This window comes from Canis aureus, chromosome X (assembly GCF_053574225.1).
Source record: "Canis aureus isolate CA01 chromosome X, VMU_Caureus_v.1.0, whole genome shotgun sequence".
Lineage (NCBI taxonomy): Eukaryota > Metazoa > Chordata > Mammalia > Carnivora > Canidae > Canis > Canis aureus.
In genome coordinates this window covers 112,473,357-112,500,874 of record NC_135649.1, presented here as the reverse complement: position 1 = coordinate 112,500,874, position 27,518 = coordinate 112,473,357, and the positions used below count along the sequence as shown (strand labels likewise).

The 27,518-nt window shown below is 42.9% G+C and overlaps 1 protein-coding gene across 6 annotated transcripts in view; it reads left to right on the top strand.

The window, feature by feature from the left end:
* The window catches only part of CA5B (carbonic anhydrase 5B), a 133,051-nt gene that overhangs the window by 62,001 nt on the left and 43,532 nt on the right, over positions 1 to 27,518 (top strand). For 4 of the 6 annotated variants that reach the window (XM_077888847.1, XM_077888852.1, XM_077888846.1 and 1 more), the window contains one exon: positions 21,591 to 21,786. In XM_077888847.1, coding sequence (XP_077744973.1) covers positions 21,591 to 21,786 — 196 coding nt within the window. Of the gene's footprint in view, positions 1 to 10,238; positions 10,350 to 11,834; positions 11,860 to 21,590; positions 21,787 to 27,518 lie in introns of those variants that run through there. The other 2 variants (XM_077888850.1, XM_077888851.1) reach the window with 2 other exon arrangements.

Genomic DNA, 27,518 nt, shown 5'->3' with positions numbered 1-27,518 from the left:
CTGCCTTTCGCTCAGGGTCATGATCCCAGGGTCCTGGGATCGAGTCCCGCATCGAGCTCCCTGTGGAGAGCCTGCTTCTCCCTCTGCCTATGACTCTGCCTGTCTCTGTGTCTCTCATGAATAAATAAAATCTTAAAAAAATAAATAAAAATAAAATAACATAAAAAATTAAAAAATTGTATATAGTGCAAAATGATCATCACAATAAGTAGTTAACATTTACCCCCATACATAGTTATAAAATTTTTTTCTTAGAATAAGGACTTTAAAGATCTACTCTCATAATGGGCAACTTTCATATATGCAATACAGTATTATTAACTATAGTCACCACGCGTACATTTCCATGATTTTTTTATAACTAGAAGCTTATACCCATTGACCCCATTCCCTCACCTCAAACAACAGTCTGTTCTCTATATCTATGAGCTCACTTGTCTGTTTCTTTAAATTCCACATATGAGATCGTACAGTATTTATCTTCCTCTATATGACTTAGCATAATGCCCTCAAGGTCCATGTGTGCAAATGGCAGGATTTCATTCTTTTTTTGTGGTCAAATAGTATTCCATTGTGTGTGTGTTTGCGTGCGTATGTATGTATCATAATTTTTTATCCATTCAATCCCATCAGTGGACACTTAAGTTCTTTCCCTAACTTGGCTGTTGTACATAATGCTGTGATAACATGAGGGTGCATTTATCTTTTTGAAAATTAGTATTTTCGTTTTCTTTGGATAAACACTCAGAAATGGAATTGCTGGATCATATGGTAGTTCTATTCCTAATTTTTTTAGGAATTCTATACAGTTTTCCATAGCAATTACGCCAACTTATATCCCCACCAACAGTGCACAAGGGTTCTCTTTTCTCCTTACCCTCACCAACACTTGAAATTTCTTGTCTTTTTGATAATTGCCATTCTGACAGGCATGAGGTGATATCTCATTTTGGTTTTGATTTGCATTTCCCTGATGATGAGTGATGTTGAGCATCTTTTCATGTACCTGTTGGCCATTTGTATCTCTTCTTTGGAAAAATGTCTATTCAGATCCTCTGTCCACTTTTATTTTTTTTTAAGATTTTATTTATTTATTCATAGACACAGAGAGAGAGAGGCAGAGACACAGACAGAGGGAGAAGCAGGCTCCATGCAGGGAGCCCGATGCAGGACTCGATCCCGGGTCTCCAGGATCACACCCCAGGCCGCAGGTGGAGCCAAACCGCTGCGCCACCAGGGCTGCCCCTCTGTCCACTTTTTTTTTTTTTTTTTTTCTGTCCACTTTTAAATCAAATTGTCTGTTTGTTTATTTTGCAATTGAATAGTATGAGTTTTTCAAATATATTTTGTATATTAGCTGCTTAGCGGATTATGATTTGCACATATTTTCTCCCATTCAGTAGGTTGCCTTTACATTTGGTTGATGGTTTCCTTTGTTGTACAGAAGCTTTTTAGTTTGATACAGTCCCACTTATTTATTTTTGCTTTTCTTGTCTTTGCTTTTGGAGTCAGATAAAAAAAATCATTCTCAAGACCAATGTCAAGGAGCTTACCATCTATGCTTTCTTCTAGAACTTTTATGGTTTCAGGTCTTACATTCCAGTCTTTAAGCCATTTTGAATTTGGGGGAATAGTATGAGACAGTAGTCTAATTTCATTCTTTTGCATGTGGCTGTCCAGTTTTCCCAACACCATTTATTAAAGAGACTGTCCTTTCCCCATTGTATATTCTTGACTCCTTTGTCACAAATTATTTGGCCATATACATGTATGTTTATTTCTTGGCTCTCTATTTTGTTCCATTGATCTATGTGTCTGTTTTTATGCCAATATCATACTGTTGTAATTATTATAGCTTTGCAATATAGCTTGAAATCAAGACATGTGATGCCTTCAGCTTTGTTTTATGTTCTCAAGGTTGCATTGGCTATTTGGGTTTTTTTTGTGATTTAATACAAATTTTAGGATTATTTGTTCTATTTCTGTAAAAAAATCACCATTGGAATCTTGATAGAGACTGCATTGACTCTATAGATTGCTTTATTGCTTTTTTAGTATAATATTGCTTTATAGCAATATTAATTCTTCCAAATAGGCATAGGGAGTGGGAGAGAGTTCCAAGCAGACTCTGCACTGAGCATGAAGCCTGACATGGGGCTTGATCTCATGGCTCTGAGATCACAACTTGAGCCAAAACCAACAGTTGGATGCTTAACTGGCTGTGCCATCCAGGTGCCCTTCTTTCTATTTATTTGTGTCTTCTTCTGTTACTTTCATCAATCTCACAGTTTTCCATGTATAGGTGTTTTACTTCCTTGGTTAAATTTATTCCTAGGTATTTTATTCTTTTTGATACAATTATGAATTGGATTTTTTTAAATTTCTCTTTCTGATTGTTCATTATTAATCTATAAAAATGTAACAGATTTTTGTATACTGATTTTGTATCCTGCAACTTTACTGAATTCATTGACTAACTCTACCAGTTTCTTGGTAGAGTCTTTTTTGCATTTTTTAAAAGATTTTATTTATTTATTCATGAGAGACACGGAGAAAGAGGCAGAAACACAGGCAGAGAGAGAAGCAGGCTCCATGCAGGGAGCCTGATGTGGGACTCAATCCCAGGTCTCCAGGATCATGCTCTGTGCTGAAGGCAGTGCTAAACCGCTGAGCCACCTGGGCTGCCCCTTGGTAGAGTCTTTACAGCTTTCATATAAAATGCCATCTGCAAACAGTTCTAATTGTTTCTTTCTAATTTGGATGCCTTTTATTTCTTTTTCTTGCCTAATAGTTCTGGCTAGGATCTCCAATATGATGTTGAATTAAAGTGGTGAGAGTGGGCATCCTTGTCTTGTTCCTGATCTTAGAGGAAAAGCTTTCAGTTTTTCACCATTAAGTATGATGTTAGCTGTGGGCTTGTCAAATATGGTTTTTATCACATTGAAGTATGTTCCTTATATACCCACTTTGTTGCAAGTTTTTATCATAAATGGATGCTGAATTTTGTGTGTGTGTGTGTTTTTTTTTTTGCTTCAATTGAGATGATCATGTGATTTTTATTCATTTTGTTAATGTGGTATATCATGTTGTTGATTTGTGGATATTGAATCATCCTTGCATACCTGGAATAAATCCCACTTGATCATGGTGTATAATTTTTTAGTGTACTGTTGAACTTGGTTTGCTAAATTTTATTGAGAATTTTTGCATCTATGTTCATCAGAAATACTGGTCTGTAATTTTCTTTTCTTGTGGTGTCCTTGTCTGGTTTTGGTATCAGGGTAATACTGGCTTTGTAAAATGAGTTTGGAAGTTTCCTTCCTCTTCAATATTTTGGAAGAATTTAAGAAGGACAGATACTAATTCTTCTTTGAATATTTGATAAAATTCATCAGTGAAGCCATCTAGTCCTGGACTTTTGTCGTTGAGGTGGCTTTTGTTTACTGAATCAGTCTCCTCACTAGTAGTCCATCTGTTCAGATTTTCTGTTTCTTCATCAGTCTTGGAAGATCGGGTGTTTCTAGGAATTGATCCATTTATTCTAGGTTGTCCAATTTGTTGACATGTAATTGTTGATCCATTGAATTTCTTTTTATTTTTTTATTTTAATTTTTTTCATTGTATTTCTATTGTATCAGTTGTGTTGTCTCCTCTCTCATTTCTGATTTTATTTACCTGAGCCCTCTCATCTTTTCTTGGTGAGTCTACCTCAGTTGTCAATTTATCATTTCAATGTGCCAGCTCTTAGTTTTATTTATCTTTTCTATCATCTTGTTAGTCTCTGTTTCATTTATTTCTTCTCTCTTTGTCTTTCCTTCTATTAAATTTGGGCTTCATTTGTTGTTCTTTTTCTAGTTCTGTGAGGTATAAAGTTAGGGTGTTTGAGATTTTTGTTATTTTTTAATGTTGGTATCTATCAGTCTAAACTTCCCTCTAGGAACGCCTGGGTGGCTCAGCGGTTAAGTGTCTGCCTTCAGCTCAGGCCGTGATCCTGGAGTCCTAGGATCGAGTCCCACGTCGGGCTTCCCGCATGTAGCCTGCTTCTCCCTCTGCTTATGTCTCTGCCTTTCTCTGTGTCTCTCATGAATAAATAAATAAAATATTTAAAAATAAATAAATAAATAAACTTCCCTCTTAGAACTGCTTTTGCTGCATCCCATAAATTTTGGCATGTTGTATTTCTATTCTCATTTATCTCAAAATATTTTTTTGTCTCAAAATATTTTTGACTTCTTTTTAAATTTCTTTACTGACCCATCCATTGGTTGTTCTTTCCTACAATTCTTACCAGCATGCAGGTAAAAGGCACAACTATGACAGCACAGGGGTGTGATCATGGTCAAACTGCATGTGGCCCCAGCAAGAAAGGCATTGTGGTGCTGGAAGTAGCGTGGCTTAGGAGGGTGGGATATGACTCAGACAGGCATGGCCAGAAGATGAAAGGCATGGCCCATACAGGACAGTTGGGTAGAAGAACAAGAACATAAAATTAAGCATCAGAGATGAAGAAGAAATCAATGAACCTTGAACATCACTTATTCACCGATATTTACGGAGCCCCTACCAACATAGGAGGCCTGCCCAATAGAGGTGTGTGGTCATGAAGGAGTAAAATTCGCATAACCTAGGAAAGAGGGCATGAGTCATAGTGTGAGGGCATGGCCAGAAGGTTAGGGGTGGTCTTGCAGGAGAGGCATGGGTAAGGGTATGAGTACTTCAGGAGGAGGTGAATTGTTTGTTTTTCCCCCACAAAATACCTTGTTTTTCCCACAATTCCTGTCTTTCCCACAATTCTTGTTGTCTCCCACAACCATCCTCCATGTTCTTCCCAATCCTTCATGTCTCTCATGATTGTTTTCTCCCAGTCTTCCATGCTCTTCGACAATTATGCCATCTAGAGGTCTCCCCACAATTCTGTTTTTGCCCAGAATTCTCTGTTCTCTCCCAAAATGCTTCATTCTCTCCAACAACTGTCTTTCTCTCCCAGAATTCTCTTCTAATTTGATGTTTCCTATAATTATCTGTGGGTCCTAGGCAGGGAGCATGGCAATGATGCAGCACAGAGTGGCTGTGAATGGAGAGCAAGGTGCCATGGAACCATCTGAGGAATGGCCATAGTGGGAAAAGTGGGTGGGAAAAGTGGGCTGCCGGGTGGAGGCATGGTAGTCATGGAGGAACAAAGGTGGCAAAGCAGAAAAGACAGGCAAGCACAAAGGGTGAATTCTCAGTCTCTCCCACAGTACCTTGTTTTTCCCACAATTCCTTCTCTCTCTCAAAATGCCTGCATCTCACATGTTTCTGTTCTTAATGACAATTCTCTGTTTCATGTATTATCTGTTTTCCTAATAAAGATTTTTAATTATTTGAGAGAGAGGGAGGGAGGGCATAGAAGGAGAGGGAGAGGGAGAAGCAGACTCCACGCTGAGCAGATCCCAGGCCCCTGACATCATGACCTGAGCCCAAGGCAGATGCTTAATGGACTGAGCCACCCAGGTGCCCCATATTTTTTTTATTTTTTTAAAAGATTTTATTTATTTATTCATGAAAGACACAGAGAGGCAGAGACACAGGCAGAGGGAGAAGCAGGCTCCATGCAGGGAGCCCTACGGTGGGACTTGATCCCGGGTCTGCAGGATCACGCCCCGGACTGAAGGTGGCGCTTAAACCACTGAGCCACCGGGGCTGCCCATTTTTTGTTTTAATTGTATGTTTCCCAAGGTTCTTTGTGGTGCCTTGGTAGTGGGCATCTCTATTTAGATGTACAGGGTTCATGGCTCTGGTAGTAGCTGTGTGGTCACCACTTTGATCAGAGGGCCTAGCTTGTGGCAATAAGAAGGAAAAGGACATGGCCTAGATGGAATGTTAGGAGCTTTACCAGGCTGTGGTGGCCACGGTGGAGCACCAGGGTTGACTAGGAAAAGGAGGAGTGTGGCAGGGGGAAGGGATGGGTAGAGGCTCGGGTAAGAAAAGTCCAGTCAGCTTAACCTGGAGACCCGGGATCGAATCCCACGTCGGGCTCCCGGTGCATGGAGGCTGCTTCTCCCTCTGCCTATGTCTCTGCCTCTCTCTCTCTCTCTGTGACTATCATAAATAAATTAAAAAAAAAAAAAAAAAAAGAAAAGTCCAGTCAGCCAGAGTAGAGGGGCTTAACTTAAGAGGAATGGGAATAGCCATGAAGGATCAGAGGAGAAGCCAAGGGAGTATCCCGTGGACTAGGACTGAGTTCAGGTGCCAAGGCCAAGGTGAAGGGGCCAGCTCTCAGTCTTTTCTGTAATAGCTTGGGTATTAGTCAGAGTTCTGCAGAAAAACTAAATAAACAAGATATGTATATATAGAGACAGACAGACAGACAGACAGACAGGAAGATTGATTTTAAGGAATTGGGTCAAATGATAATGGAGTTGTTAAGTCCAAAATCTGCAGTAAGCTTGCAGGCTGGGACTCAGAGTAGAATTGAGTCCAAACAGTTGGCTGGCAAAATTCCTCCAGAGGAGGTCAGGCTTTGTTCTATTAAGGCTCTCAATTGATTGGTTGGGGGCTCACTCACAATATGAAGAGTAATCTGCTGTACTCAAAGTCTACCAATTCAAATGCTAATCTCACCCCCCACCCCAGGGCCCCGGAAAAAAAAAACTTTAATAGTAACATCTAGACTAATGTTGACAGAATATCTAAACATTATGGCCTGACCAAGTTGAAACAGAAAATTAAGCATCACACCTAGTCTCCCCAAATTCTTTGTCTCTCCCATAATTCTCTGTTATCGCTTAAAATCTTTCCTTCTCCCCAGAGTTTCTTGCCCTGGGAGGAAAAGCAACTCATTGCTTCTGTCATCAAGAAAGCCTTGCCATGAAAAAAAGCCCTCTTAACTGAGCACTGTGTTTAATGACATATCAGATTTACATTCTGGTTCAAGTTTCTTATTTCCGCTTGGGCCAGTAACTAGCAGTTCCTGAACTGGTACTCGAGGAGCACTGCCATTTTTCCTTTATAGTCTATTTCCTGGTATGTAAATGAGCAGTTAAGTATTCAATAAGCAGGAACTGAAGAGATGAAGAAATCAATGAACCTTGAACATCACTTATTCACCGATATTTACGGAGCCCCTACCAGTGGGCCAGTACTGTGTTAAGTGCTGGGAATACAAAGTCGAACAAACTGGTCCAAGTCCCAGCTCTTAGGGAATTTACATTTAGTAAACAACCAACCCACAAACAATCCAATATACAAACCAGAAAATAAATAGTTGCACATTGTGAGACACCCCATGAGGAAAATGAAACAGATAATGTAACAGAGATAGAGAAATGGGGCGGCTACTTAAAGCGTGTTTTGTGGAACATCAGGTTTGCATCTCCAGAGCAATTGCTTGAAATGCACAATCTCAGGTCACACTCCAGAATCAGAGTCAGATATGCATTGTAACAGGATCTCCAGGTGACCCTCACGTTCATTCAGTGCAGATGGAGAGGCTCTGGATACAACTTCAGATGTGGTTGTCGGGAAAGACAGCTCTAAAGGGACAACCTTTTAGCTGACAGCTGAATGTTGAGAAAAAAACCAGTCATATAAATCTAGTAAAGAGTGGTCCAAATGATGGGAACAGCAAAGGAAATGCGCTGAGACAGGGAAGAACAGGGGAGACTGGTGTGGGTGGGAGAGATTGAGAAAGGATAACGAAGGATCCCTGGGTGGCTCAGTGGTTTAGTGCCTGCCTTTGGCCCAGGGCCTGATCCTGGAGTCCCGGGATCGAGTCCCACATCGGGCTCCCTACATGGAGCCTGCTTCTCCCTCTGCTTGTGTCTCTGCCCCTCTGTCTCCCTCTCTGTCTCTCATGAATAAATAAATAAAATCTTAAAAAAAAAAGAGAGAGAGAGAGAGAGAAAGGATAACGAACTCCACTGTTGGATATTTATCAAAAGTCCTATAATGAGAATTGTTGACTTGGAGTGACTACTACACAAAAGTTCTGCATGCAGAGACCTCTATTTCTGCAAATCGAAGCTGTCAGATAGGTTTTTGCATGCAGCCACTCATCCAGCCCGCACCCATGACAGACTTTGCTAATTAGTCACAGAACTTTTTCCTTCCAAGCCTAGAGAAAGCTACAAAGCTCAACACAGTTATTCGGGAAGCCCCGACAAACACCTCAAACTTGACATATGAGTTGAAACCTATTGGCCTGCATACTTGGATAAACAGAAAAGTTTTGATGGCTCATAGAATTGATTTAAAACGGTGTGCTTTGGGTTTGTGCCAACAGCTTACATTGAGAGGACCTGTGTTTAACTCCTCACAACACTTATTTCCCACTTAGCTCACTACATCCTCTCTATATGAGAAAACAGGATTTTTCTCAGGGCTAAAATTCAAGAAAAAAATGTGTTTCTAAAAATATCTAAAAGATTGATTTTATCTTAAGAACACTGGAAAACCTTAAAACGTTCGGTATTTCTTCGTTTCTGATGCTGTTCAAAAGCTTAGGGGCAAATCTTTGTCCCAAATTAAACAACTGTTCTGGATCTGGTGGCCTGTATACTGAAATGCTAATCTTATCGTTGGCTGCTTTATTTTCCTTACATTAAGTTCCCCTTTCCCTGGCTCCTTCAGCTATTTGTTTTATCCAGTAATGTCAATATTTTAATAAGCTGCCTCAGATTATTTGTGGAGGAAGGTGACGTAGAACTCACTATAGAAATCAGCTCAGTAGTTTATACAGGCTGTATTTGAGCCAGTTTCGGTGAGTTCATTTTTTTAGGCAAAAATGAGTGACAGTTGAAACATTTTATAAATGAGGCAGGGTTCTTAGGGTTCTGGATGACCTTAATAGGACTGTTTTGTTAAAAGTTGTTCTTTTCTCTGTGTTCTTTGTAGCGTAGCATTTTAAATATTTCCACTATCTTCAAGCCAGAAATAGAATGGAGTGGAAAGAAAAGAAAAAGTAACTAAATATGCTATCATAAAATATGTATCCCTGGCATATGAAGAAATAAATGTAGCAAATCTTACTGCTGAGAGCAAAGAAATGTTATGTTTCCACACATGTGAAAAGGGTTAAGTATTCAGTGAATATTGATTGAGAATTTATAGTGTGAAGAAGTGTACTAAGTCCTACAAAACTGACTTCCTATGTTTGCTACCCCAAAAAATTCCTACGAATCAAATCAGGAAGACATGTGCTTACCAAATGCTTTTGCACCTATCGATCCCTTGCTACACCTTCTCTTTCTCATCATTTCTTGTCACATCCAAACCCGGCTTGGGACAACTTTAGACTATAAGCTCCTTGAAGGTTATCTTCTTTATTAGGGGAGCATGTACTCAAAAAATAGGATTTGAATAAATGAATGAGTGAATCAGAGATTTCTTCACTGGGGTAGAAAAGCTGGTTATAAGCTTCATATTTCTCTTGTGAACCTAGAGTTGTAAGTGGAGAGAATAAGGCTAGCAGAGTGATGTCAGGGTGCACACAGGGCTGCAACCAGAGTTTCAGTGTCAGTGTGGCGGTGTCTCCACAGGCCGGCGACAGCCAGAGCTCACTGGGCGCTCAAGCCAGGGCCTCTGAAGGATGTATCAGGAAATACAGGAGTTGTGTTTACTCCACTCTTCTGTGTAGCACTTAAGGTTGGCTGAGGGACTAGAAGGAACATTGGTCCATCGTTCTGGTTTAGAGGATGTGAAAACTGCCTGGAAGGAGCAGCTCCAAATTGGAGATCGGACATGGAAACTGGCCGCAAGAAACTCGGGTAAAGCGGACATGAAAACAACAGGAAGGGACACAGTTGTGGGACTCGTCCAATGTTTGTGTTTCCCTCCTGAGCCACCTGCTCTCAGTACCTTCAGTATTGATGTTTGGAAATGGGAGAAACCCGAGGAAAGTCATTCTCTAGACGAGGCTCTTAAGCCTGCAGTCTGATTTCACCGGACAAAATGTCGCCGGCGCTCAGTTCCCAGACCCGGGAGGGTTTCTCTAGAGACTAGGGAGGCCGCCCACGCGACCCGGGATCCCCGCAGCAAGCCCAGCCGGCCGGGGGGGGGGGGGGGGGGGGCGGGGAGGGGGGGGGGAGGAGCCCGGGGGCGTGGCCCGGGCGAGGAGGCGTGGCTGCGACGGGAGGGGCGCGGCCCGGCCTCGGCCACGGACCGTAGGGCCTGGAGGGGCGTGGCCAGGGCGGCGCGAAAGGACGCGAGGGGGCGTGGTCCCGGCCCCAAGAGGGGAGGCTCGGAGGGGAGGGGCGTGGCCTGGGCTGTGGGGCGTGAAGACGGGGCGTGGCTATGATGGCCCCGCGCAGTTGCGGCGGGTCCCGGGCTCCAGCTAGCTGCCGAGGTTCGCGCTCCGGCGAAACTCTAAGGTAAGGGCCGGTGGCCGACTGGGGTGGCGGCCACAGCGGGGACATGCGGGCTCAGGGAGGGCCGGGACCGTCCTCACGCCCCGCCGCCTCGCCCCGCCAGGCCTGAGCGCACAGCTGTTGGTCCTGCGAGTGTTGCGGGGGTCTCGGCGCGGCGTCGCTCTCCCCCACCCCGCCCCGCAACCCCCTTCTACTGTGGGAGTCACCCACCGGGTGGCTGCACCTTCCTTAGGGTGCCATTGCACTTGTCGGGGAACAGCTGTCTGAGGGAATTTGGCGGGGGAGGGGCTGTCCCGTGCGTGAGGGCAGTTCCCTAAGAGGGGGTGTTACCAGGAGGGGTTGGATGCGAATTAACTCAAAAAACTCCAGTCCTCTGGACACAGGAGTAAAGGCTACAAAATCGGATACTGCAGTTCGGCGACAACAACCGAGGCGCGACAAGCTGGGACTAACTTGGCTCTGGATTGTATTCCCCCCATCCCCCGCCCCCGACTGTACCAGGGTCTATGGACAGAGTCACAGCCACCTCCAAGCCAGGGGAGCAGCATCACAGCTATGTCACGTGGACAAATCTGAGCCTTTTCTATTCCGCAATTACTTCTGGCCTTTTTGTTCTGTGCCCCGCCCCAGAACTGAAGGAGAACCGCTGAAGTACAAACATTTTTAATAATTAAGAGTCTTTGTCGCATTCGGTATTAAATGCTACTACCTTAAGGCTGGTGGCAGCTCCTTAATATGAATGTAAGTGCCCTCCCCTCTTCTGTATTTTCCCAGGGAAAGTTTGAGAAATATAAGAAGTTAATGTGTACACCTTAACTGGGTTAGAACCTGTTCTCTCCTAACCACTGAAAACTACATTGCTTTCTGCTTCTCCTTCTTCATCCTTTACTGCTAATCTGGCCATGTCCTCTCTCCTACTAAAAACCTTGCTGCAATAAGTGTGGAGTAGCCAGATTTCCCTCATGAGGGAAGCTGCACCAGACCCTACCCCTTATCTGCCTCTGCACACCAGTCAAAATGGTCCCTGTTCATGGATATGTTGGAAAAACTTTCTGCTACCTGGGGCCTTTCTCAGATAATTTTTATTGTCAGAACCAGCATTGAAATTCCCTGAAAGGCCAGGATCAGCAAGGGCACCATTCTCTGGGCCTGTACACGCCTGCCCTGTTCTCCCTGGAGCCAAGCAAAACGTTGTGACCACTCACCACTGGGACTCAATAAAGATTGAGTGAATTGTGAGTGAATGAGTGAACTTGAATATTTTGGAAATCTGGTGGGAGGAGGAAAATTCATTTCATCTCACTGGCAGCACTGGGGCACTTAGTTGCAGCACACAAAACAGTTACTACAAATGTATTTTGAAACCTCTGGCAACCCCAGATTGGGATCATGGTCTTCGGGAAGAAGTAGGTGAGAGGAAGAAGCTCAACTTTCTGAGTTGGGACCTGACAGCATAACCTCTCGTTTACATTTCAGGGCATTGCAAAAGACTGGCTTCCTTTGAGCTCAGGAGGTGAGAAAATGGACAGTCTGATCAGAATCAAGGAATTTTTTTCAATGTGATTGTAACCTTTGGTTAGAGTACTTTTTTCCCATCTGTTTTGCATACATATAAATGGTTTAATTGGGCAGAGTGCAAACTACAGTTGACCCTTGAACAGCACAGGATTAGGGGCACTGACCCCCTGCCCAGTTGAAACTCTACCTAAAACCTGATTGCCCCAACACATAACTACTAATAGCCTGCTGTTGATCAAAAACCTTACCAATAACATAATCAGTTATCACCTGTTTTGTATGTTATATGTATTATATACTATATTCTTACAATACAGTAAGCGAGAGAAAAAAAATATGATTAAGAAAATCATGGGAAGGGCAGCCCGGGTGGCTCAGCGGTTTAGCGCTGCCTTCAGCCCAGGGCCTGATCCTGGAGACCCAGGATCGAGTCCCACGTCAGGATCCCTGCATGGAGCCTGCTTCTCCCTCTGCCTGTATCTCTGCCTCTCTCTCTCTGTGTCTCTCATGAATAAATAAATAAACTCTTAAAAAAAAAATAAAATCATGGGAAGAGAAAATACATTTACAGTACTATACTGTATTAATTGGGGAAAAAAACCCACATATAAGTGCAGCTGTGTTGTTCAATGGTCAGCTCCATCTGTCATTTAATGAATACATAATTTATGAATGATTCTTTAAAGGCTTTTAGAATTTTTCTTTTTTCACACATTTCTGTCTGCAAAACAGCAGATAAAGGACATGTTAGTAAAAGCCAAGGACATATATAAATAATCAATGATAGCAAAGGCATACAGTACAAAAGGCTTAGCACTCATGAGACCCATCCAGGCTACAGTCCCATCTTAAAGACAAACTTAAGTAAGGAAATTTTCTGTGAAATCTTGTAATGTATGCTAGTAGTTCATTGTTATGGATAATGTTTAGTAAATATTATTTGTGGTTTTACAAGCTTAGGTTTTATGAGATCCATAGGTACATTTAAATAACCACCTACCAATAAATTATAATTTTAATGTAACAGAGTGGATTGGCTTTAGGCTTTAGTGTAAATAACCTCATGTCTTACTATAGGTATTATAGCCTAGCATTAGCTAAATTGAGTTTCTGTTTATTGGGATTTTCCTCGAACCTTCCTCACTGCTGACCTTCCATGCTCTATTCCTTCCTTGATTGTCTTTGACTGCTCCTTCTGTCTCTTGGCCGCCTTACTCCATTTTGTCAGTCTCCCTCTATACACCTGCTACTCCTTGGGGAAGAGGTGGGGATTTTCCATCTCTCTCTAGCCTTGTGATCTCTCCTGAGCAGCAGAGCTGCCCTGGCAACTCTTCTAGACTTTTCCTCCCACTGCCCCCTTGGACCTCTAATCCATAGGATTAGCAGAAAGACTGTCATCTTTTCCTTCCCACTTGCTCCTTTTGCCAGCTTGTTTCTCTCTTCAGGCATTCATCCTCATTCTACCACCAGCATCATCCATTCATAAAGTCACAGGGCCTTCTTCACTTTCCTCCCTTTTCTCTCTTCTGGTTGAGTGCCAAATCTTGTGTTTTTCACCAAAATGGTAATCTCTTGAATACAAAGAGCTGTGGTACATTACTACTGTTATTCTCCTGGGTCAGAGTTTCATATTGTCTCACTTGGATTACTGGAATTTCATCTCAAACTCACATGCCCAAATCTTTTTTTTTTTTTTAATTAAGATTCCATCTATTCATTCATGAGAGACACAGAGAAAGAAAGAGAGAGGCAGAGACAGGCAGAGGGAGAAGCAGTCTCCATGCAGGGAGCCCAACATGGGACTCGATCCCAGGTCTCCAGGATCACGTCCTGGGCGTAGGCAGCGCTAAACCACTGAGCCACCTGGGCTGCCCCACATGCCCAAATCTGAGCTACTGATGTCCCACCCAAAACCTTTACTGCACACTGTGGTCCTCCTCTTGGTTCATGGCAACCCCATCCTACCAGTTGATTAGGTCGAGAATCTTCTAGCTATCCTTGACTCCTTTCTTTCTCATCTCCCTGGCAGTCTCTCCAAGATATAGCCAACACCCAGGCACTTCTCACCACCTCCATTATGACATCTTTTCTTTTTTTTAAGATTTTATTTATTTATTCATGAGAGACATACAGAGAGAGGCAGAGACATAGGCAGAAGAAGAAGATAGGCTCCCTGGGGGAGCCCAATGTGGGACCTGATCCCAGGACCCCATGATCATGACCCGAGCTGAAGGTAGAAGCTCAACCGCTGAGCCACCCAGGCGTCCCAGATATCCTTTGTTCCAAGACCCTGGATTTTCCTGAATGATCTCCCTGCTCCCTTCTTGCTTCCCATCCCAGTTGATTTCCAGTAGGGCAGCCTGAATGATCTTTTAAAAAAATAAATCAGATGGTGCCCCTTTTGTGCTCCCAAAACTGCACTGTGTCCCCATTTCACTGAGAGCAGTGGTTTCCAATTAGAGGTGATTCACCTTTCCCAAGGCACATCTGCAGTGTTTGGAGACATTTTTGGTTGTCACAATTGGAGGGAGGGTGCCACTCACTGGCATCTAATGGGTAGAGGCCAGGGATGCTACTCAACACCCTACAATGTATAGAGCAACTTCAAAACAGAGTTACCTGGTCAAATGTCAATAATGTCAAGATTGAGAAATCCTGAGTTAGAGAAAAAAACCCTTTACAGTGGCCTAGAAATCTATACGATCTGGCATGCATTACCTCTCCACCTTATCTCCTACTACCCTCCTCCTAGTACACTATTCCTGCCATGCTGGCCGCCTTACTATCCCTTTGTATGTGCCAGACACATCCCCACTTCAGTCTTTGCACAGGCAATTCCCTCTTCCTGGGGTATCCTTCCTGCTGATAGCCCTATTACTAATTCCTTCATTCCTTCAATCTTTTGCCCAATTTTCAATAAGGCCTCCTTTGAGCAGTTTATTATATTATATATTTTTAAAATATTTTATTTATTTATTCATGAGAGACAGAGAGAGAGAGGCAGAGACAGAGGCAGAGGGAGAAGCAGGCTCCATGCAGGGAGCCCAATGTGGGACTCGATCCCGGGACTCCAGGATCTTGCCCTGGGCCAAAGGCAGGCGCTAAACCTCTGAGCCACCCAGGGATCCTGAGCAGTTTATTTTAAATGCAACACTCCTTTCCCAGTGGCACTCCAAATTTACCTTACACTACTCTACTTAATTCAATTGTCTGTACAACTGACTTAATATATTACATTGCTGTTTATTGTTGGCCTCCCCCTACTAGAATGTAAGTTCCACAAGGGTAGGAACTTTGTTTTATTCCCCCAATGATCCTATGACAGTGCCTGGCATTTTTTTTAAAGATTTTATTTATTTATTCATAGAGACACACAGAGAGAGAGAGAGAGAGAGAGAGAGAGAGAGAGGCAGAGACACAGGCAGAGGGAGAAGCAGGCTCCATGCAGGGAGCCCAACGCAGGACTCGATCCCAGGTCTCCAGGATCACACCCCGGGCTAAAGGCGGCGCTAAACCGCTGAGCCACCCAGGCTGCCCCAGTGTCTGGCATTTAATAGATGTTTGATTGATGTCCTGGTGAATGAAATGATAAAAGAGTGATGGATTGAACGAAGGATGGTTGAAGGAATCTTGTCACTGACTTCCCAGCTCCATTCTGCGTACTCCGTTCCATCCTGTGTTTGCACATGGAGTTGTCAGAAACTGTCCTGTATATATGGAATAATACCTGAGGGTGTTCCAGTCTAGGAAATTGCTATTCTTCAAGTTAATCTCAAATCCCCATCCAGTTCTACCTTCAACTGTGTGTCATCTGGGCATCTGTGTGGCTAGTGCCTTAGCACATATTCCTGACAGACTTTGGATGGTGGGAAGCCAGCTACACTTGGCTTTGTTACAAAACAGGGTTTTTTCTTTTTGTCTAAACACACAAAAAGTTATCTTCAGCGTCTGTGTCCACTGCAGCGAGGTCAGCAGCATTCTTAGGAGACAGACAGAGGTTTGGATTTCCATACCACTACATGCAACCCACCACTGAGTGGATTTTGTAAAGGAGGATGAAGGAGAGGGCGAGGTGATAGCAGGCACTCTGGAGCTTTTGTGTACCTCTAGCCCTAGAGAGGCAGGAGACAGTTTCTCTGGGCCAGGTGTCATCAGCCACCAGCCCCAGCATTGTGCACAGACAGCATGACTGCAGAGTGCGAGGCATTGCCCCAAGGCATGACCACAGCTCTGGCTCTGTGGAGCTTGACCAAGGATCACTCACCCAGACTTCTCTGGCACCATGCTTACGTGCCTCAGATGCCCATACAGGCCCTTACACAGGGCCACGCACGTGGCCACTTGTCTGTACAACTCCCTTGGCAGTTAAGCATGCCTTCTGCTGTGTTTTATTACAATGTTTCTTTTGAAGGACAAAAGAGCAAGTCCCTTCTTTTGAGTATCCCTGTACTTCTTATTGTCTTCCTGGGAGTTACTATGTCTCTTTTTCTATCTAGATTGTAAACATAAAGGAGTCCTTTTCCACATGTTGGCCAACTTCCCTCTAACACTGGGATTACTGAATAAAACCAAGGTCCTGTCCATTTCAATGCTAATTACCCTCTTAAGACTTCTAAATACCTCTGCCTCCAGAAATGTCCTCATAATCCCTGACATTACCCCCCCCACCTCTCCCTCCTGTTAAAATTATCTTTCTCCTAGAACACATGGTTCAGATGCTCCCCACCCTCCTGAAACTTAGAGCCTCTGCCCTCTACGTTCTTATTGAATTAAGTCAGAGCTGTCATCGCATCTGGCCTTTAAGAAGTATTTGTTTAATTATGCTAAGTGCAATAAGCCAGCCTCGGAGGGAAAATATTGTATGAGTCCACTTAAATAAACTATCTAGAATAGGCAAATACTCAGAAGTAGAACAGAGGTTGCTGGGGATGGAGAGTGAGGAGGAATGGGGAGTTTTTGTTGAATGGGTATAGAGTTTATGTTGAGGATGATGAAAAAGTTTGAGGTATAGATACTGGTGAGGGTCACACAACATCATCATGAATGTATTTCATGCCACCGAATTGTATGCTTGAAAAAGGTTAAAATGATGAATATTATGCATATTTTACTATACGATAAAAAGGTAACTAAAAAACCAAGAAAGGTTACTTGTTTAGTAACCTTTTTTTATAGATTGCAAGCTTATGGGGTAGAGGAGAAAAGATGAGGAGAAAAGATGAGGAGAAAAGATGACATTTTCCATCTTCATCCAGCCAGGCTTGTGGGGTAGAGGAGAAAACATGACTTTTTCCATCTTCACCCAGCCCAGTGCTTTGCATGAGATAATCGCTCATTTTTGCTTCAATTCAGGAACACAAGTCAATGGAAAGAAGCACAAAATTCAGGCACGGTTTCCCCGTGCCTCTTAGCAATTAAAATTTCAATTTATTGTCAAATTGATTTTATCAGAGAGAAAACTGTGGAGTTGGAATTGTTTGATGGTATTGTCTCAGAAAGAAAACGAAAAACATGAAATTAAAAATCATCCCAAACTGCCTTCTATTTTCTTAGTATTTCCTTTTATAGCAAGGGGAGCATTTTAGCAAACTCAATTTGAATAATAACTTTCCTTTACACAACACTTACCAGTTCTTTCTGGGAGCTTTCTTAACCCTTACACCCTTTGCAGTCACCTCTTGTACTGTGTTACTAAACACATGTTTCTCCTGCTCCTCTGTTTCTGGATTCTTTGTTGCATAAGATGAAAGGTGTACATTAAACCTTCCTCTTAGATATTTCAGTTCATGTAATCCTTTTACTCTGCTGATCTGAAATGATAAGTCACACAATCATTTATAAGTCTTATAAGTTAGTCTTATAAGACTGGAAAGAAGCATACAGTTCTTGATACCAGCTCTCATCCAAGATTAGGGTGGAGATATCAAGAGGAAAGTGAAATGATTACATGAAGGGGTAGGTGGACACTGACGAAGTGTTGGGTTACAGGGCTTTTGTGATATTTTTATTTTTGGAAAATTGATAGTTTTCATATTCTGTCCATAAACTATCACCAGAGGCTAATTCCTACAGATGATTTTTATGGAGAAGAAACTATAAATTAATTTGGAGATACTTTCCTTTTTTTTTTTTTTTTATTTGTGGTTTTTTCTTTTTTTAATTTTTATTTATTTATGATAGTCACAGAGAGAGAGAGAGGCGCAGAGACACAGGCAAAGGAAGAAGCAGGCTCCATGCACCGGGAGCCCGATGTGGGATTCGATCCCGGGTCTCCAGGATCACGCCCTGGGCCAAAGGCAGGCGCCAAACCGCTGCGCCACCCAGGGATCCCTGGAGATACTTTCCTATGGAAAATAATTGTGGACAGGTTTCTAAGATGTCTGCCATTTGCTTCAAAGTTATACAGAGAGGGGAGGTAGGAGGGAGGGTATAAATAAAACATGCTTGGCCACCAACAGATAATTGTTGAAATAAAGTGTTGGGTACATAGGTGGTTTTATTTATTTATTTTTTTAAATTTTTATTTATTTATGATAGGCACACAGTGAGAGAGAGAGAGAGGCAGAGACACAGGCAGAGGGAGAAGCAGGCTCCATGCACCGGGAGCCCGACGTGGGATTCGATCCCAGGTCTCCAGGATCGCGCCCTGGGCCAAAGGCAGGCACTAAACCGCTGCACCACCCAGGGATCCCTTTTTTTTTTTTTTTTTTTAATTTTTATTTACATAGGTGGTTTTATTACAGTATTTCCACTGTTCAAATTTGCAGTTTGCCAAAGTAAAAAATTAAGGGAAAAAAGGAAATAGATTCTGAAATGAGGTAGTCAATGGTCCATCATTCCTTAAGCCTGCTCAGTTAATTCGGTTAATGAAGGTATTTGAAAATGAGGGACTTTTAGTTGGCTCAAGGCATTATCAAGATAATATCTTGAAAGTTTATTATCAGTCTGTGTTTGAAATCCTGAGTCAGACTTTTGCATGTCTTAAAAAAGGTACATACTGACATGCCCCCCCCAAAATATATATACATATAAGTATGCTTGTAAAAATAAATAAAAGTGATTTATACTTTTTTTTTTTGAAAAGTGTACTTTTTTTTTTTAATTTTTATTTATTTATGATAGTCACACAGAGAGAGAGAGAGGCAGAGACATAGGCAGAGGGAGAAGCAGGCTCCATGCACCGGGAGCCCGACGTGGGATTCGATCCCGGGTCTCCAGGATCACGCCCTGGGCCAAAGGCAGGCGCTAAACCACTGTGCCACCCAGGGATCCCAGTACAGACATACCTTAGGTGTCTCTGGTTTAATGACTCCAGGTGAGGAGCCTCCATGAGATTTGGAACTTTTGACTGGTCCCTGTTAATGTAGTGACCATGCGTCTTTGCTCCCTGTGTTCGGTGTGTTCATTGGCAAAGTGATACATGCAACAGAGTGCATGGCACCGGGCCAAGAGGCTGGCTACTTGCCACACTTTACAGTACTTGTCCCGACACATGGCTTGTTGCTGGTTAGAAAGGGTTCTGCCCGGAGCCCTCCTTTGTTCCTTTCAGGGCCCTAATAGGAAGCAACTCTGCTTCCTGCTTTCAGTGGACACAGCTCAGGTGTGATTTTTTTGTTCTCTCCTTTCCCTTGGGTGAAGCCTTCTCTCTAGCTCAGATCTAGCGGAGTCAAGGGCAGCAGTACAGGGGAGAAGAGCTAGTTCACGGCTAATTACAAGCAGTGAAGTAAGTGAAGGAGGGAAGGGTGAAATAAGAACATTTGCCTCTTTGCTCAGCATTGCTAGGGATCATAATTTTTCTTTTTGTGACTTTGGGCCCCCGCTTGCCCACCACCACGGCCAGACAGTTGAGAGGCCTCTGGTAGGCCATAGGCAGAACCTGAGGAGTCCTGGATGGTTTTCCTTGCCATATGATGTGCATTTCAGGAGGCTCCAAGGGGGAGAAATGAATTGCACACGTGGAGGGTCCAGTTCGTGCCTTGTTCTGCTTTGCATCCCAGCCCCCAGCATGGTTCCTGGAACAAAGGAAATAGCAATCAGTGCAGAAGTACAAGCATTTACAGCAGAATTTCCATCCCTGTGAGACCAACTTAGGTTCATCTTTGGGTGTGTTCCCCCTGCAGGTCGGGGAGAACTTTGGGGGTCCTTCACGTCTGAGAGGTGGGGATGCGAGGCCCTCGTCTGAAACGGCAAGCATTTAAAAGTGTTTCAGAAGTATAAGTAACCCCACAACTGGGTGATGGTGGCCTCTAGGGAGAGCCCTTCCTACTGTCCAAGAACATGCTGGCCACCACTTCACAGTTTGCAGTCCTTGAAATCGGGATGCACATCTCCATCACCGAGGAAGTGTGCCCAGGTCACTGAGCAGCCATCATGTGCCAGGCCCTGTGTCCCCAAGAGATGCGGCTGCGGCCGAGACAGACACGGCCCTTACTGCCACGGGGCTGGGGTGCTGGGGAGGTGGCATCACAATGTATGTTCCTGAGGAGGTGTTCAACTGCAAGAAGCACCGTGAGGGAGGTGAAGAGGGCGCTGGGCTGAGCCCGTGGTCAGGGGAGGTTTTAGGAAGTGATGCTGGAGCGGAACACCTGAGGAGAGGGAAGGAACTAACCAGGTGCAGATGGAGGACAAGTGGTCCAGGGAAGGAGGAGCATCTGCACAAGCCCTTAGGCTGGAGGGAGCTTTGGGAGAGGGAAGAAACAGAGTCCATGTGGCTGCTGTGCAGGCAAGAGCAAGGGGTGGACATGAGGCTGAGGTCAGCAGCACCAGGGCACAGGGCCACGCAGTCAAACCTCACTCACAGTTGCTCAAGCAGTGTACGTAACAACTGCCAGAATGCATCTCAAATAATCACCCCAAACGCTTTGAAATCTATACTGCAGTGAATGTATAATCAGGAAAAAACGTTTCGTTTCTGACCTTGTTTGCTCACTTACTATAGGGATGGGAGTTTTCAGGAAAAGTGGAAGAAGCATTAGGGGGTGAGTATGGCAGAAAGAAACAGTGAAAGTTAATATTGTAATTTCTAAAGACCATGGAAATCATTGTCTCCTGAGACTCTCACTTGGGACCTGTGAGGGGTAGAGGGGTCATCAATGCAGTCATACATGAATATTCACATTGAATCTCCTTACAGATTAGTTCAGGATTAACCTCCATTTCCCCCATGATCAAGGGATATAGTGTCATACATACAACTGACAGAGTCACAGTATTTAAGCTTAGATTTCAAAACTGCTCATGACTATTTTTGAGAGGATGGATCCTTGTGTTTTTTAAAAGCAATCCGATACAGATTGATTTTTTTTTTTTTGTTTTTTACCCAGGAGCTTTAATCTTCAGTTACTTCTTACATGTAAACACCATGCTGGATATCTAATTTGGATTTCAAGGAGTAAATGTTCTTTTAATTTTAAGAAATTACTATAAGCAGTCTTTACATTCTTGTGTATAAAAAGATGATGTCTCTCGACCTCTAATATTTGCTAACCTTAAAGGAAAGGCAGGGCTCCTGAATCAGTCATCCAGATCCTGCCAGTGAGGTGACGAATAAATTTGAGGAAGAGAAGTGGATAAACTATTGACTCATTCCCCCCTCAGCCCCACCCTCCCACCTCCCTCCCCTGCCGTGTGTACTCTTAGTCTGAATGTTATTCTGTTTAGAGGTTTCCACTTGATGGCCAATCTCAGTTGTTTACAGCTTTCCCTCTTCTGTCCTCCTGCCTCTAGGTTATTAGGTTCCTACAAGCTATTTGGGGCCCCAAGCAAGATTTCAGGCTAATCATGGTGGTGATGAGTAGCCTGAGGGCCATTCTTCAAGCCTCTCCATGCAGGTCACTTTGGAGAAGATTCCAGATCCCCACGTTCATGCCAGCAAGGCCCTGCAGCCTCTACACCTGCACATACAAAACCCGGAACCGAGCCTGTGAGTACACTGCTCCTTTAAAGAGAGTGAGAGGTTGGGGGTGCATGACAGTCGTCACGTGTCCTGTGTTTATCCATATAGTGTCAGTGGTATTCCAGAGTGGGATTGTGTGCCTTCAGAACCATGAGAATAATTACTTGCTTCTCTATTTGTCTTCTAAAATAAACGTGGAAAATTCTTTTTCCCCCAAGTTTATTGGCATATAATTGACACATAACCTCATGTGAGTCGAAGGTGTGCAATGTGCTGATTTGATACACATATATTGCAAAATGATTATCATAAAAAGGTTTGGAAAGTCATTTTCTTGACAAGGTTTAACATGTGAAAATGATGTCATGCAGAAATAGGGTGAGACGTATTCCAGTTTCAAATAGCTTGGAACCTGTTCTGTATTGTTTTTGTTAGCAACAGTCTTCTTACAAACATTGATCCACAGACTGCAAATTATTTCTGAGAGTCTTTTTTTTTTTTTAAGATTTTATTTATTCATTCATGAGAGACATGCAGAGAGAGAGAGAGGCAGAGACACAGGCAGAGGGAGAAGCAGGCTCCATGCAGGGAGCCCGACGTGGGACTTGATCCCCGGTCTCCAGGATCACGCCCTGGGCTGAAGGCAGCGCTAAACGGCTGAGCCACCCGGGCTGCCCTATTTCTGAGAGTCTTAACGTTCTGAAAGTTGCATGTTAATGTTTGTAAGCAGGTCAGTAGCTTCACAATCTGAAATATTCTTTCTCAACTCACAAATTGCAGAGTTCATTCTGGTTGACCAGCTTACCAAAATGGGCTCTGGCATAAACACAGCATATTGGGCACCCGGGTGGCTCAGTGGTTTAGTGCTGCCTTTGGCCTGGGGCGTGATCCTGGAGACCCGGGATCAAGTTCCGCCTCCCTTCATGGAGCCTGCTTCTCCCTCTGCCTGTGTCTCTTCCTCCTCTCTCTCTCTCTGTATAAATAAATAAAATCTTTAAAAAAAACCCCACAGCATATTAATCGAGGCAGCAGATGGTCTTTCCTGAAACCTCTTGCATCTCAAACCCCTCCTGAAATACTGGTTCCCTGCCGTGTCCCTGTGGTGCAGGGATTGTCCACTGAGGCACTACTGACATGGGGGATGGGTCATTCTGTGTTGTTGTGGGTGCAGTGTGCACTGTAGGTTGATTAGCAGCATCCCTCCCCAGTACCTGCTAGATGATGGTTGCACCCCCCACCCAGTTGTAACAACCAAAAATGTCATCAGACATTACCAAATGAGCTCTGGGGAGGACAAAACTGCCCCTGCTTAAGAATCAGTGGGACAATAGGAGAGAATAATGTGTTCATTTGTGGAGAGATGAGTTTGAATATGTGGAGAGGTAAAATGGCTAATATATTGTTAAAGAGGAATTTTTCATATTTTCCATTATTTTAAAAGAATTGACACAGATTTTTCAAATGTTGGATTCCTTCTAGGTCTAGGTTTCTCCACTTTTTCTCTTTTGGTTTGTTCTCTTTTGACTTCATATGTACATAATCAAAAAATGTAAGGAAGAATGCTGTTAAATTACTTTTTAAAATATTTTATTTATTTATTCATGAGAGACACACACAGAGGCAGAGACATAGGCAGAGGGAGAAGCAGGCTCCCTGCAGGGACTCCATCCTGGGACTCCAGGTTCATGCCTGGAGCCAAAGGCAAACACTCAACCACTGAGCTACCCAGGCATCTCAAGAAATGCTGTTAAATTAGTAGTGCTAATCTAGCTAAATCCAAGGACTTGAAACTCCTCCATAAATACATTTTTATTATAAATTTACTTGGTTTTGTTCAACAATGACAGTGTTCTTATTCAAATGAACTGGTTGGAGTCATAATAAATTTCTGGTTGCTGGGTGTGGCTTCCTACCAACAGACCCACATCCTACCAGGACTGGCTTATTCTCAACACTGGCATTTTGTGGTCTGAGGCTCAAAATGGAAAAAATTAGTCATGTTTATGTAGTTACTAAAGTTTTACTTTTTTCAACATTGAGTTGAAAGTTGAAGGTCTAAAATCCAAGATAGATATGTCTTTAGGATAGTTTGCTTCTTTTGATGCTGACTAAAACAAAAAGTGGTGGCTTGGGGAGATGTGGACTTTCCTTAATTAATTTTTCACATCAGATGTTCTGGTTTGTAAGTTATAAGAAAAACAGGTAACAATTATGATTTGATTTTGCTTTTGGCATATAACACCAACTTTCCCTGTTTTCACTGGAGAGAATATTATAGTCTCTGCTGCCCTGAGCCACTGAGCATGTCCTGCTCCTAAATTCCAGACCTTCTGCTGATCAGTTGTAAAGACAATATGCATCATGTCTGGCAACTTAACACCCCACCAGAAGGCCCATTGCACACTTGTGACCAAGAACAACCCAAGATCATTGAGGGTTAGAAAAGATAACATGGAAAGCCCTTTGCTAGTACCTGCCACACAGTGTGAGGACTGTGTTGGCAGGTTACTTCTAGTACTATTGATGATCATCATCACCGCCTTTTTTTTTTTTAAGACTTTATTTATTCATGAGAGACACAGAGAGAGAGAAGCAGAAACACAGGCAGAGGGAGAAGCAGGCTCCATGCAGGGAGCCCAACGTGGGACTCAATCCCGGGTCTCCAGGATCAGGCCCTGGGCTGTAGGTGGTGCTAAACCACTGGGCATCCCCCCCCCCCCCCCCCCCCCCCCCGCCCCACTGCCCTCATCATTACCATCTTTATCATCATCAAAGGCTCAGCGCCTCCCTCAGATGTTTGGCCATTTTTAAGATAGGGGTAAGCAGAATAAGAAAGGAGGAGGATGTGGCAAATTCAGAAAGCAGTGTCTTACTAGAGCCTGTCTGTGCTCTATGCTTCACCTTCACACTCTGCTCCCCACCTCTCAGGGAATCGTTGGCTGTCAACTCAGATTGCTGTTTGCTGTTATCTCAAGTAGCAGACAGTGTTGACAATCCTAACTTGAGGATTTGGAACATGATAAAATAAAGAGAAAAGCCTGCACCTGTTACCCAAGATGAACATAAAATCAAATTCACTTAGTATATCTTCTACTGACATTTATTTTAATTGTCACATGAAAAATTTAGGGTTATAGTAGATTAGGAAACAAAGCTGAACAGTCAACAATAAGAAAATCTAATTTAAAAACCTAATTAAAAAATGGATTAGAGATCTTATTAACACACACCTCACCAAATATATAGAGATGGCAAATAAGAGTATAAAAAGCCCCATTGTGTGATCTGTGACCAGGGAAATGCAAATTAAACCCAAGATGATAGGGGCACCTGGGTTGCTCAGTGGTTGCACATCTGCCTTTGGCTCAGGTCATGATCCCGGGATCCTGAGATTGAGTCCCACATCAGGATCCCCATAGGGAGCCTGCTTGTCCCTCTGCCCGTATCTCTAAAGAATAAATAAAATCTTAAAAAAAAAAATCACCACACACCGATTACAATGGCCAAAATCCAGAATAGTGATAACACCAAGTGGTTATGAAGCTGTGGAGCAACAGGAATTCTTACTCATTGCTGGTGAAAATACAAAGATGGTACAGCCATTTTGGAAGATAACTTGGCAGTTTCTTTTAAATGAAATATGTCCTTGCCATACAAGCCAGCAATCATATTCCTTGTTATTTGTTCAGCATTGTTGAATACTTAACATCTACACAAAAACCTGCACATGGCTGCTTTTCGTAGCTTTATTCATAATTGCCAAAACTTGGAAGCAGCCAAGTTGTCCTTCAGTAGGATGAATGAATACCTTAACTGTGGCATAGCCAGACAATGGGATTTTGTTCCTCACTGAAAAGAAATGTAAGAATTTTAAATGCAAATTACTAAGTGAAAGAAGTCAATCTGAAAAGGTTATATACTCTATGACCCCAAATGTATGACATTCTGGAAAAGGTAAAACTATGGAGACAATAAAAAGATCAATAGTTGCCATGTGTTAGAGTATAGGGAGGGATGAATAGGTGGAGCAGAGGATTTTAGGGTAGTGAAAATACTCTTTATAGTATGATGGATACAGGTCAATATACATTTGTCCAAACCTGTGGAATATATAACACCAAGAGTGAACCACAATGTAAACTATGGACTTTGGGTGTTATCATGTGTCACTATAGGTTCATGAATGATAACAAATGTACTACTCTGGTGGGGGATGTTGATAATGGGGGATGCTGCATGTGTGGGGGCAAGGGCAAATGGGAAATCACTGTACCTGAAATAAATTAATGGAGAAATAGTCTTAAAAAATTAAACATGAGGGGCGCCAGGTGTCTCCATTGGTTAGGTGTCTACCTTCTGCTGGGGTCATGATCTCAGGGTCCTGGGATTGGGCCCTATGATGGGCTCCCTGCTCAGTGATAATTCTGCTTCTCCTTCTCTCTCTGCCTTTGCCCCTCCCTCCTGCTCTTGATTTCTCTCTCTCTCTCTCTAATAAAATCCTTTAAAAAATCAAATATGAGATCTTAGACCATAACAAAAATATTGTTAATTCTTAATCTAATTAAATATAAAAACGATCATCTAGAATTGAAATGGTACATATTTGCTATTTGTTATTATTTCTTTTTCTTTTTTAAGATTTTTATTTATAGGGACACCTGGGTGGCTCAGCTGTTAAGCCCCTGCCTTTGGCTGAGGGCGTGATCCTGAAGTTCCAGGATCAAGTCCTCCATCGGGCTCCTGGCATGGAGCCTGTTTCTCCCTCTGCCTGTGTCTCTCATGAATAAATAAATAAAAATCTTTTAAAAAAATTTTAAAAAAAGATTTTTATTTATAATTTGACAGAGAGAGAGAGCACAAGTGGAGGAACAGCAGGCAGAGGGAGAGGGAGAAACAGGCTCCTCACTGAGCAGAGACACCCCCCCCCAGGATCATGACCTGAGCCTAAGGCAGGCCATTCAACTGACTTAGCCACCCAGGGGCCCTATTTGTTATTATTTCATTGATTTTTATTGTTCATGATCTCTACTTTTAGATTGAAGAGAAATATTTTTTTAGGACAATGTGAAATAGAATGGCACTGTATAAAATCTAGCTACTAGTCCCATGTGTGTATTTTCATGTAAATATAAATTTATTTATTTAGTTATTTTTAAAGACTTTATTTATTTATTCATGAGAGACACACAGAGAAAGGCACAGACACAGGCAGAGGGAGAAGCAGGCTCCATGCAGGGAGCCTGACAAGGGACTCGATCCGGTCTCCAGGATCACACCCTGGGCTGAAGGCGGTGCTAAACCGCTGAGCCACCCTGGCTGCCCTCATGTAAATATACATTTATTAAAATGTTATGGCTACATGTTGCTAGCGCTTACCATATTGAAAATTTCCATCATCAGAGAAAGTTCTATGTGACAGGATTGGTCTGTATTATAACTGAACTGTGTTAGAAAATTCTCCTGTTATTTGTCCAATTAATTTTGAAGAACAGGGACGCCTGGGTGGCTCAGTGGTTGAACTGCCTTTGGCTCAGGCAGTGATCCCGGATCCTGAGATTGAGTCCCACCCACATAAGGCTCTCTGCAGGAAGCCTGCTTCTCTCTCTGCCTATGTCTATGACTCTCTCTGTGTCTCTCATGAATAAATAAATAAATAAATCTTAAAAAAAAAAAAGATTCACATTATCTAATTAAGAAAAAAAATTTTTGAAGGGCAAAACTCCTAGAGAACAATAGTATTAAAATTTTTGTTTTGCAAT